At 37.5% G+C, this 11,015-nt stretch overlaps 1 protein-coding gene across 1 annotated transcript in view; it reads right to left on the bottom strand.

Moving 5' to 3' along the window:
* Nucleotides 1-275: 275 nt before the first annotated feature.
* The window catches only part of ube2e2.S (ubiquitin conjugating enzyme E2E 2 S homeolog), a 138,182-nt gene continuing 127,442 nt past the window's right edge, over nt 276-11,015 (bottom strand). The window contains 2 exon segments of the mRNA NM_001094579.1: nt 276-1,015; nt 7,550-7,697. Coding sequence (NP_001088048.1) covers nt 918-1,015; nt 7,550-7,697 — 246 coding nt within the window. The 3' untranslated portion in view covers nt 276-917.

The raw sequence follows: 11,015 nt of genomic DNA, 5'->3' as shown, positions 1-11,015 counted from the left end.
TGCATATGCAAATGAGGGAGGGGAGGGAAAAAAAGAGGCATGCAGACAGCGGCTAAACATTTTTTTACTTCCTTGTTTTATGACAAAAAGTCACAATCTTAGGGATTTGGCTGAATATATATATATATATATCTATCTATATATATAGATATATATATATACATATACACACACACACACATATATATGTTCCGTAGCTACACCATAGAACTTAGTTTCCTCTATATTTTATCTTCTCACCATAACCATAACATATACATACATGCCACATTGCCTAGTGGGAAAAAGACTATTTATCAGTCGCAGTGTCTTTATTGAGTGCTTTATAACACAAGTGTACATCAAATGCTCCACACCCTGCTAAATTAATTTACAAGCATTTTAAATAGTTCAAAATACACCTTTTTTTTTGTTCATTTAGAAAGTCTTCTGTGGGAGAATCACTTCCTTGTTACGCACGGAGATTCCGGATTTCAGACGTTATCTATAAAAGTTTGTTCCCTGGAGCATGCACCCACCATGAAGACTTTAAGTACAAAAAGATCAAATTGTAACAAAAAATCAGATCTAACTCTAATCTATGTAGAGGGGCAACTTAGAATTAAATTATACCCCCTCATAAAATATGAATACAATATAAAAACAAAACAGGAAACACAAATATTGGTACAATGCTTTCAAACAAAGCTCTATACTATCACATATTTCAACATTTCTTGCACAGAAACTAAAATTCCCTGTTATTTTCTAGGGAAATTCAAGTTAAAGTCTTAATAAAAAAAAAAAAAAAAGACATACAGTATTTTGTCACAAACTGTTAAAGAATAAAAAAAAACAAAAGAAAAGAGAGAAAATAAAGAAAAGAGCTATTGATGCACTTAGTGAATGTGCTTGCACAGGTCTACTTTATTATATTCCTATGTAGCGTATCTCTTCGTCCACTGTCTGGCCATTCTGTCATGTTCCGCTCTGTTGGTCATGTACTGAGTGGCGATACTTCCAACAAGAGGGTCCGCTGTAAAGGAGAAAGAGAGGGTTCACGCAAGAGACAAGAGTTTTAAACCTTAAACTATGATTGTAATCTCTTGGAACCTTCCAGTTGTCACAATGCTAAAAACACACTCCTTGGTGGCCATTCAGAAGTATCTGCTTGCAGGCCTTGTTGTACTTACCACCCCATCAAGTTTTTAAGGTGCAGAGCCCATTGTTGGTGGGTTCAAGGCAGCAGCTATTTTTCACTCTGTGGCCATTAATGCTCCCTATCTTCCATTTCTGAATAACCTGCAAGTTATAGGGTGGGCAGAAATGGGGGAGACCTATGTCCCTCCCCCCAGCCTATGACCCATGAATACAGTGTTGCAAGTTGCCGTCAGTGCTGTATTCATAAAGAGGAAGGTGGGCTTTTGCACCCCATTCAAAGTGCAAAGCAGGGTACAACTGTGGAAAAAAAATTGTAGGAATATGATAAATCTCCCCACCTATCTTTAAAAAAGCACCTCAAAAATAACCCAAAACAAACTAGCATATGGTTAGTTGCCTTTCAGTTAGCTTGGCTGCATCCAGTGTTTATTACAGGGACCATTATGTCCAGTAGAAGAGACCTCTTTTATACTATCACAAGACACTATCAGAGGAATCGTGAAAAAGTCTGAAGCAGGCACTCAAATAAAGGCAATCTTCCATCAAATAGTAGAAATCAAGTAGAAAAGATTTTTGGGGCCTCTGCCTTACGTGTTTCGTGTTGCAAACACTTAGGGGCTGATTCACTAAGCTCGAGTGAAGGATTCGAATGAAAAATACTTCGAATTTCGAAGTATTTTTTGGGTACTTCGACCATCGAATTGGTTAAATTCGTTCGAATTCGAACGAAATCGAACGAATCGAACGAAAAATCATTCGACTATTCGACCATTCGATAGTCGAAGTACTTCCCCTTTAAAAAAAACTTCGACCCCCTACTTCGGCAGCTAAAAGCTACCGAAGTCAATGTTAGCCTATGGGGAAGGTCCCCATAGGCTTGCCTGTGATTTTTTGATCGAAGGATTTTCCTTCGATCGTTGGATTAAAATCCTTCGAATCGCTCGATTCGAAGGATTTAATCGTTCGATCGAACGGAAAATCCTTCGATCGATCGATCGCAGGATTAGCGCTAAATCCTTCGACTTCGATATTCGAAGTCGAAGGATTTCAATCCGAGGGTCGAATTTCGAAGTATTTTTAACTTCGAAATTCGACCCTTAGTGAATCGGCCCCTAAATCATAGGCTGATTAAGTGTTTGTAACACAAAACGCGTAAGGCTGAGGACACAATAAATCTTTTCTACTTGATTTCTACTATTTGATGGAAGATTGCCTTTATTTGAGTGCCTGCTTCAGACTTTTTCACAGTTGTCCGCTCCCCATGCTGTGGGCTCAGGGCGGTGCACCTGGGCCACTTCCTAGATGTGGTGCGTAAATACTCCACTTTATGAAGACCCCTTCGTTGTCTAATCACTATCGGAGGAATATAAAAGTCAGTAACGGAAAAACTATTCGCAATGCGAAAAGTTATGCCTTTGTTCGAACAAATTTTGCTTTGCGCGAATTTAATAAAGCCTTTGGCGACCACTTCTGACAGTGGAAAACCATTTGCGAATCTTATCATTTGTGCCAATGCGCATTAAATGTAATAAAACGTCTCACCGAAAAAGTCGTTATGTTTGCTCCAAAAGATTACGACACCTTCAAGCACTTCTTAAGAGCGCCCAATTAAAATCTGCAATTAAAATTCGCAATGTAATAACAATTTAAGGAACAATATTACATTGCGAGATGTGGATTTTTATTCTTATTTGTGCAAATTGTTTAGCTCTTTGCGACTTTTATTATATTCTCCCGTATCTATTTCTTATAGCCACGGTTTACTTATTGTTTTCATGTGTTTTTAGAAATGCCTTCATGAAGTGATTCTGGGTTATTTTGGTATAATGTTATTATTGTGTTGAGGTTACCCAGAAATCCAAATTAGTTATGTTTATAAGGGAGAGGTTTTGGCTTTTGGGATTTTTGGGATTTTGCAGTTGGTTTTAAAACTGATTATAAAACAGTACTGTGAATGTTACTTTTTAATACTGATAGCATGGATAAAATCAAATGCCTCAAAGGCTGAACTCACAGTTATGCAGAATATCATTAGGCTTTGTTACACACAATATGCCTCCTCCAAAAAGGTATGTTTTATAGCAGTCATTGATATATATATTAAAATATATAACTGTTGTTACCACTTTCATAGGACCATGCACTGGCAGACTTGCAATCCAGAACATGTGAAGAGAACACACACACACAGGAAGGGAACCTACAAACTCTTTGCTGGATTTAAATGTAGGGCCCTAGTTCTGAATTGCAGTAAAACGTTTCTGTACCATACTTTACGGGGGTTATCAAATTTTGAATTTATGTGATTTTTTTTTACTCAAATGAATTTGAATGTATTCACAACTCGATTGGGAGGTTATTTATGAAAAAACTCTGACGTCTAATATTCGATTGAATAATCCCGACCCAAAAATTCAAATCAAATACTAATCGAGTTTTCCTCCGAAAAAAACCCTCAAATGTCATGAAGGCTATTAACATATTCAAATGGTTCAACAGGTTTTAGTGAATATTGGTGACTATTCAAATTAGAACTGTTTCCATGGTTGAGTTGTGATAAATCTCACATTCAAATTTATATTCGAGTTGGTTTTAAATTAAAAAAATTTTGACACAAAAAAAAATGAGGAAATTCAAATTTACCATTTGAACCTTAATAAATCTGGCACTACATGTTACATGTGAAAAACGTAGCAGCTTTGGTGTAGAAATTCTATAAATGCCTTGAAGTGATTACTTTACTGAATGTAATTGGAACATAATATGGCCGATCACATCCAGCAACCTTTAATTGGCTAGTTCATCTTTAAGGTCATTTTAGTGGTATAGAATGTCCTGGTCCAATTTAATTTCAACTGGCTTTCGTTTGTTATAGTTATTGGATAATTTGCCTTCCTGTTCTCCTATTTTCAAGTTTGGGGGTTACTCAGTGCCGTGTACCTTATCATATCACTTTTCTGATTCCTGCGGGTTTTTTTTTTTATTAAAGTGTAAAATATGAAGAATTTGTACAATTCAGACAATTTTTGTATAGTCACTTTCACCTTCTACAAACCAAGGAGGCAACCTACTGACCCACGTATGGGGCCAAAATGACATCCTGTCCCTCTAGTTACTGGTTCAAGATCACACAGATATGTATTGGTCGAGTTTAAATCATTTGTAAGGCAAGACCAACAAGAGGCTATCAACCCACTCACACTACCAAACAGCGCTCTGACTGATGCTTGATCACACATAAAAAGCCTGTCCAAAAAAAACTGTATTACTGGAACTCATGAATTTGTAACTGTAGGATTCTTCAGGATCACAGTAATTTAGCACATATTTTAGGGCACATATTATACAGAGGCCTGGGCAAGAAACTGAAATTAAATATTTAATCACATCACTTGGTTAAAGGTCATGGTTTTTATGGTGTAGTTTTTATTTCTAAATTACACTGTTTACACTGCAAATAACTAGCTCTGCGGTGTAAATTTTCATTCCTAACCCAACTAGTGCATTTTTTTAGATGTAATATTGGTGTGTAGGCGGACATCTCAGTCATTTTGCCTGGATATGTGCTTTTAGCAAGAGCCAGTATTGCACTATGGAACTGCTTTCTGACAGGCTATTGTTTCTCATACTCAATGTAACTGAAGAAGTCGTAGCGGGACATGGATTTTTACTAATGAATGCTGTTATCTGGTTACCTTCCCATTGTTCTGCTGATTGGCTGCTGGGGGGTGATATCACTCCAAATTGAAGTGCAGCGGTAAAGAGTGACTGAAGTTTACCAGAGCACAAGTCACATGACTGAGGGCAATTGACAATATGTCTAGCCCCATGGTAGATTTCAAAATTAAATATATTCGTTTGCTCTTTTGAAACATGTATTTCATTGCAGAAGTCTGCTGGAGAAGAACTATTAACTCATGCATTTTGAAAAAAAAACACATCTTTTCCCAAGACAGTATCCCTTTAATGTACATTTATTGACCACTGGTTATCTAGTAAGCTCATATAACACACTGGATACTCTTAGAGCAGCCTGGTTAAAGAGAAGTATCACTGCGACAGCTTTTTATTTCAATTATTAAAAATATACTTTCCCTAATTGCATTATACTAGATGAAATATAATTTGTTAATTAGCTTATTAGGATTCATTCTGACATGTTGCCCTAACTAGAGTGGGTATTAAATGATTACTCAGGCTCTGCTCTATAATAAGTAATAAGATTAAGTAAATGAAGGAGAATGGACTGAATACAGGGATTAGAATGAGCAGAATTCTTATTAACCATTCTCAGAAAGTGAATAAAAAGCAGTATTGTGGATTAGTAGTAGCTTTTAATATTCTTCCCTTTAGTATATTATATTTCTGTTGTGTTGTTTGCACTTGTCTAAACTACTAAAGCAAATCCAGTAAGGCTAAATAAAAGTGCATTTTATATATAAATATATCTGGGGCTATATCTCCTATTTTTTAGATGCAGCAGCCATATTTGATTTTTCTGCATTCCCTCTGCATAAATGTGATTTTTTTTCAAGGAACTATGTGACTGCAACAATCAATGACTTCCTGAAAGCATTATACATATTCCTGTGCCAGTTCTACAGGGCAGACCCCATTTTTCTAAATAGGGGTCTGCCCTGTAGAGTTAATAAGACTTCCTTCCTACTGTGTCTCTTACCACATGGCATTTTATCTTTGCATATTTATACTAAAATAATGTGTGTCATCCCGTTGTGTTCTCTTTATTATCTTTCTCACTGGTTGTGACAATGTAGTAGACTAAACCAGATAATTAAGGGGACCTGGAGGAGATTTCTGTTACATTATTTCAGGAGTCATAACCAGGGAACAAAAGGGGATAATACTGCTTTAAATTGCAATTACATTTAATAACTTAAAAACATTATTAAGCTTTAATGCAAATATGTTTAAAATAAGACATTCCCTTAAAGGAGAAACAAACCCCTTATTAAAAAAAAACCCTACCCCACATAGACCCTCCTCTCTCCTTCCCCCCAGCCTAGCTGCTACCCCAGGCAAATGCCCCTAATTTTTTACTTACCCCTCGGTGCAGATTCAGGGATCGGAGTTCACGGCAGCCAATCTTCCGTATTTTCGTGTCTACTTCCGGCGCTTCAGCAAACCGGGAAATTGCTCCAACTGCACATGCGCCGCCATACTGGTCTCGTTGTCAGATTACCGAAGACCCGGAAGATGGCTGCCGTGAACTCCGATCCCTGAATTTGCACCGAGGGGTAATTAAAAAGTTAGGGGCATTTGCCCGGGGTTGCAGCTAGGCTGGGGGGAGGAGGAAGAGGGGTCTATGTGGGGTAGGATTTTTGTAATAAGGGGTTTGTTTCTACTTTAAAGGAGAAGGAAACCATTTTGGCGCAAAACCTCTCCCCTCGTAGGCCCCCCCTTCCATCCTTCCCCCCCGGCCTACCTCCCCCCAGGCAAATGCCCCATAGTTTTGCAGGTCCTCTCCTGTGGAGTTCGCAGGCGCCATCTTCTCCTGTGCAGTCTTCTTCCTGGATTCCCCGGCATTTGGTGGCGCATGCGCAGTAGGAGCATTTGCGAGTTGGAATCTACTGCGCATGCGCCGAAAGTCACGAAGTTGCCAAAAAAAGAAATCGGGAAACTTTGTGACTTTCAGCGCATGCACCGCCAAATGCCGCGGAATCCAGGAAGAAGACCGCACGGGAGAAGATGGCGCCTGCGAACTCCATGAGAGAGGACCTGCGCCGAGCAGTAAGTAGCAACTAAGGGGCATTTGGGGGGGAGGAGGGCAGTGGGCCTACAGTGGGGAGGGGTTTTGCGCCAAAAGAGTTTCCTGGTGACAATACCATATTATGCTGCTCCTGGTTTTTTTTGCCACAGTAATAAAAGCTCACATATTGTCCAGAAGAATGTAAATATTTGCTCCAGATCCAGCAACCCAAAGGTCAAAGCTACCAATCAACAGGTTGCACTTACTGCTTAAAGGCAAACCCTAAGGGTTACTAGACTAAGTGCAAAAGCTGCGACTTTTATTTGATTTGCTCATAAATGCTGAAAATTATTGTAACTGAAAGCCCAAACTGTAAAAGGGTTACATTGTAGTATAATAATCCTTTTATACATCGTATTGTAATAAATGGTCTGTACAAGGTGATATTTAAAGCATAACTCCTACAGTAACTTCTCCACCTGGTAAGTATCCAAGGGCACAGAAAACACAAGGCAATAATATTCTGACAGCACTCGATTTGTAGGCGCTTAAGGGCTGCCCAAGGTAATTGCTTTTTATTGCATCTTGCTCTACACACAGGCAATGACTACAGAATAAATATCCCAGATTATAGTGAGACACTATATTGTTCTATAGTTCCCAAGGAATATTAATGCCATTTCTCATAAGAAAGGTCCTTACCAGGGTTGCAGTCTGTGAGCAAAGAGCAGATAGACAGGAGGACTTTGGAAATTGTGAGTGCTGGGCTCCAGTTATCTTTCAGGATGTCGAGACAGATCACTCCCTGGCTGTTTATGTTACAGTGGTAAATTCTCGTCCGAAATGTCACCTAAGGAAAATAAAATGTCTTAATGATGCCAGATTACTACAGAAGTAAAACCGCAATACATTTGTCGGGTCAACACAACTGAAACGCAAACGCCTGAGGTTATATACGAAACTATGTGGTTACAAGGTCATAGAATTTGAAAAAATGCCGGAGCCCTTGTTTCTTTACTTTTATGGATTTATTTCCCAAAAACTTGATCTAAAACAATTGTAAAAACAAAAAATCAATTTTCAAGTTTATGGGCTTAAAAACTCAAACATTTTAATAAAAAAAAAAAGGCTTGAATTTTACATAGGACAACTCCCATTGACTTCTACATGAACTCACCAGCTTTTAGATGTCAATTTTTTTACATTCGAGTTTTAGCATTTTTTTTTTGCTTAATTAAAGGGGTTGTTCACCTTTGAGATAACTTTTAGTATGATGTAGACAGTAATATTCTAAAACAATTTGCATTTGGTTTTCATCTTTTATTATTGAAGGATTTTGAGTTATTTAGCTTTTTATTCAGCAGCTCTTCAATTTTCATCTTAAGCAATCTGGTACCTAGGGTTCAAATTACCCTAGCAACCATACACTGATCTGAATAAAAGACTGGAATATGAATAGGAGAGGGTCTGAATAGAAGGATCAGTAATAGAAAGTAACAATAACACTACATTTGTAGCCTTAAAGAGCATTTGTTTTTTTAGAAGGGGTCAGTGACGCCCATTTGAAAGCTGCAAAGAGTCCGAAGAAAAAGGCAAATAACTATAAAAAATAAATAATGAAAACCAATTGAAAAGTTGCTTAAAATTGGCCATTCTATACCATAATAAAAGTTACCTTAAAGTTGAACCACCCCTTTAATACCAGACATTCAATTTTTGAAAACATAATTTGAATTTGTGAGTTTTTCTGCAAAAAAAAATAAAAATTTTGGCAAAAATTAAGATTCAAACCTTGATAAATCACCCCCAAGTGTATAAAGCACAATGGCCACTGTCTTTTTTTCCATTTTCCATAAGTGCAAAAATGGGAAAAAAAATAGTATGGATTACTAAAATGAATTTAAATTAAATGAACGCATGTTGTCAGCTGGATACAGAATTATTTACACATTAGTTGCACTAACAGTGTTTCTAACAATGATGTGAATAACCAAAAAATATTTACCAGTTTCACATTGCAGAAAGTTACTCTGACAAATGTCTGTCGTTGGCAAAAGGTATACCAGATTACATATGGCATGACAATTTAGGTGCGGATTTTTCAAAGTTTGAAACTCTAATTTCCAATTCGTACGTTAATAAATGTGCCCCTAAATGTCAGTTTCTTAAAACTCAAGAGGATTGAGACTTTTTAGATATGACATCCTTTCTATGACATTTTGTTATCATTATTCATTACTGCAGATCTACTTTGCCTTTGCAGCAAGTTACAATCTTCCTTCATGCCAGGCACCAAATTCCCACAGCAAATATTGATTTTCCCAGCTGCATTCTTCCTGTTCCTGCAGAAAATCTGTCGTCAAAACACCTAAAATCGGCCCCTGAACTACTACTGCTAAAACAATTAAGTGAAAGCACCAGCAGAAAGAGTATGTGTGTTAATTTCAAACACAAAGACACACACACAGACATCTTGGGTAATTTATTGCATGAGTTTGAAGAGATAAAGACAGGTGGTATATACAGTAGCAAGGTTATATAAATGTACCAATGTAGGATAATTCTGTTCAGTATACAGGTAAAGTCTGGAAGGGACTATAGCCCTTTGTATTTTTCCCTTGAATTGTAGCATGAAACTGCTTTTGATTGACTACTGAATAACAACAGGCTAAAATTTTAGCTTACCGTTTGTGTGTATTAAAGCCATTAGCATGCTGTTCTAAGGCGCAGTTAATAGCGGATACATTTTTCAATATCACATTTACCACTGGGTTATTTTTATGTTTGATTGTTAATTATGGGGTTAGTATACTCTATGTAAATCTGTCACTTTCCTTGGAAAACACTGGGGAACAAACAGTAATATTCATATTAATTGAGTAAAGGGAGCAAATGAAAGTGCTCATTTGCAGACTGAGTGCTTAATTGAGCAACTGAATGCCTTTAGCTGTAGGTTTTATTATTACCATAGCCATGTCGTATTTTGACCAGACAGTAAAGCGGGATAAGTAAGAATGCCTAGTATAGAGTATATATGTGTCTGTAATCTGCATGGGCCTTTTACCTTGCCAGTGTTTGGTACATTATATACCTCTTTGACTACAGATGAGGATTGGAGTAATAAAAATAGTAGCATGGTATTAATAGCAGACACACAAAAAAAGCAACCAAATAAATGTTTTCTTTTAATCACGCTGCTGATTTTCTACTTTTAGGACTTGTTTGAAATCAGATGATGTTTTAGGTCACATTTATATAAAAGTATATAAAATGTTAAAGGGTTCACAGACTTTCAAGCATCACTGTATATCATTCTTAAAGGCAACACAATTCCCTTCTTTAACTAGATACTTGTAACACTGCTTAAAACTCTGTATGATTTCTGGCTACAATAGTCCTATGCTGCTCAAGTTCCAGTCATTCAGTATAATTACAATAATTTCAAAAACCCTAATGTACAGTTATACTCGATAACAATCGAAACAACCCTGCTGTCTCGAAACGTCTTTCACTAACATCCTTCCTATGCTTATCTCTGTGCTCAGACACCCCCACGCTCAAATGGTAACTCTCTAGATCTTATATTTACCAGACTCTGTTCAATCTCTAATTTTACTAACTCACCATTTCCCCTACTCACATTTCAACTCTCACTAACTCCCTCAACACCCCCTGATATTCCCCATGACTTCAAACGCGTCGCATCTCTCTTATTCCTCTCTTCACTCTAATATCCGTCACCTCATGTCCTAATGTGGCTATTTCTGTTTACTATAGAACTCTCACCACTGCCCTTAATGACATTGCTCCTGCCAAAACCAAATGCACTAGGACCCAAACAGCTTGGCATACTGCTCATACAAAAGCTCCCCAAAGACACTCACATGCACTTGAGAGTTGCTGATGACTTCTGGAGCTACAGATCTGCCCTGCTCTCATATACCTGCCTTTCCCTAGCCAACCAAACATACTTTACTACACTCATTAACTCCCTTTTTAAAAAAACAACAACTTTTCTCTACCTTTAACACTCTTCTTTCCCCTCCCCCCCCTCCGTGTGCATTGTTCTCTGCTCAAGATTTTGCTGAGCATTCCAAAAGCTCACTCTCAACTAGAATCTTTCCTTCTCAACTAAAACATGCACTTGTCACACCTGTTCTGAAAAAAA

This window comes from Xenopus laevis, chromosome 6S (assembly GCF_017654675.1).
Source record: "Xenopus laevis strain J_2021 chromosome 6S, Xenopus_laevis_v10.1, whole genome shotgun sequence".
Lineage (NCBI taxonomy): Eukaryota > Metazoa > Chordata > Amphibia > Anura > Pipidae > Xenopus > Xenopus laevis.
Note: the sequence above shows the minus strand (reverse complement) of the source record. Positions and strands in the feature narration are given on the sequence as shown.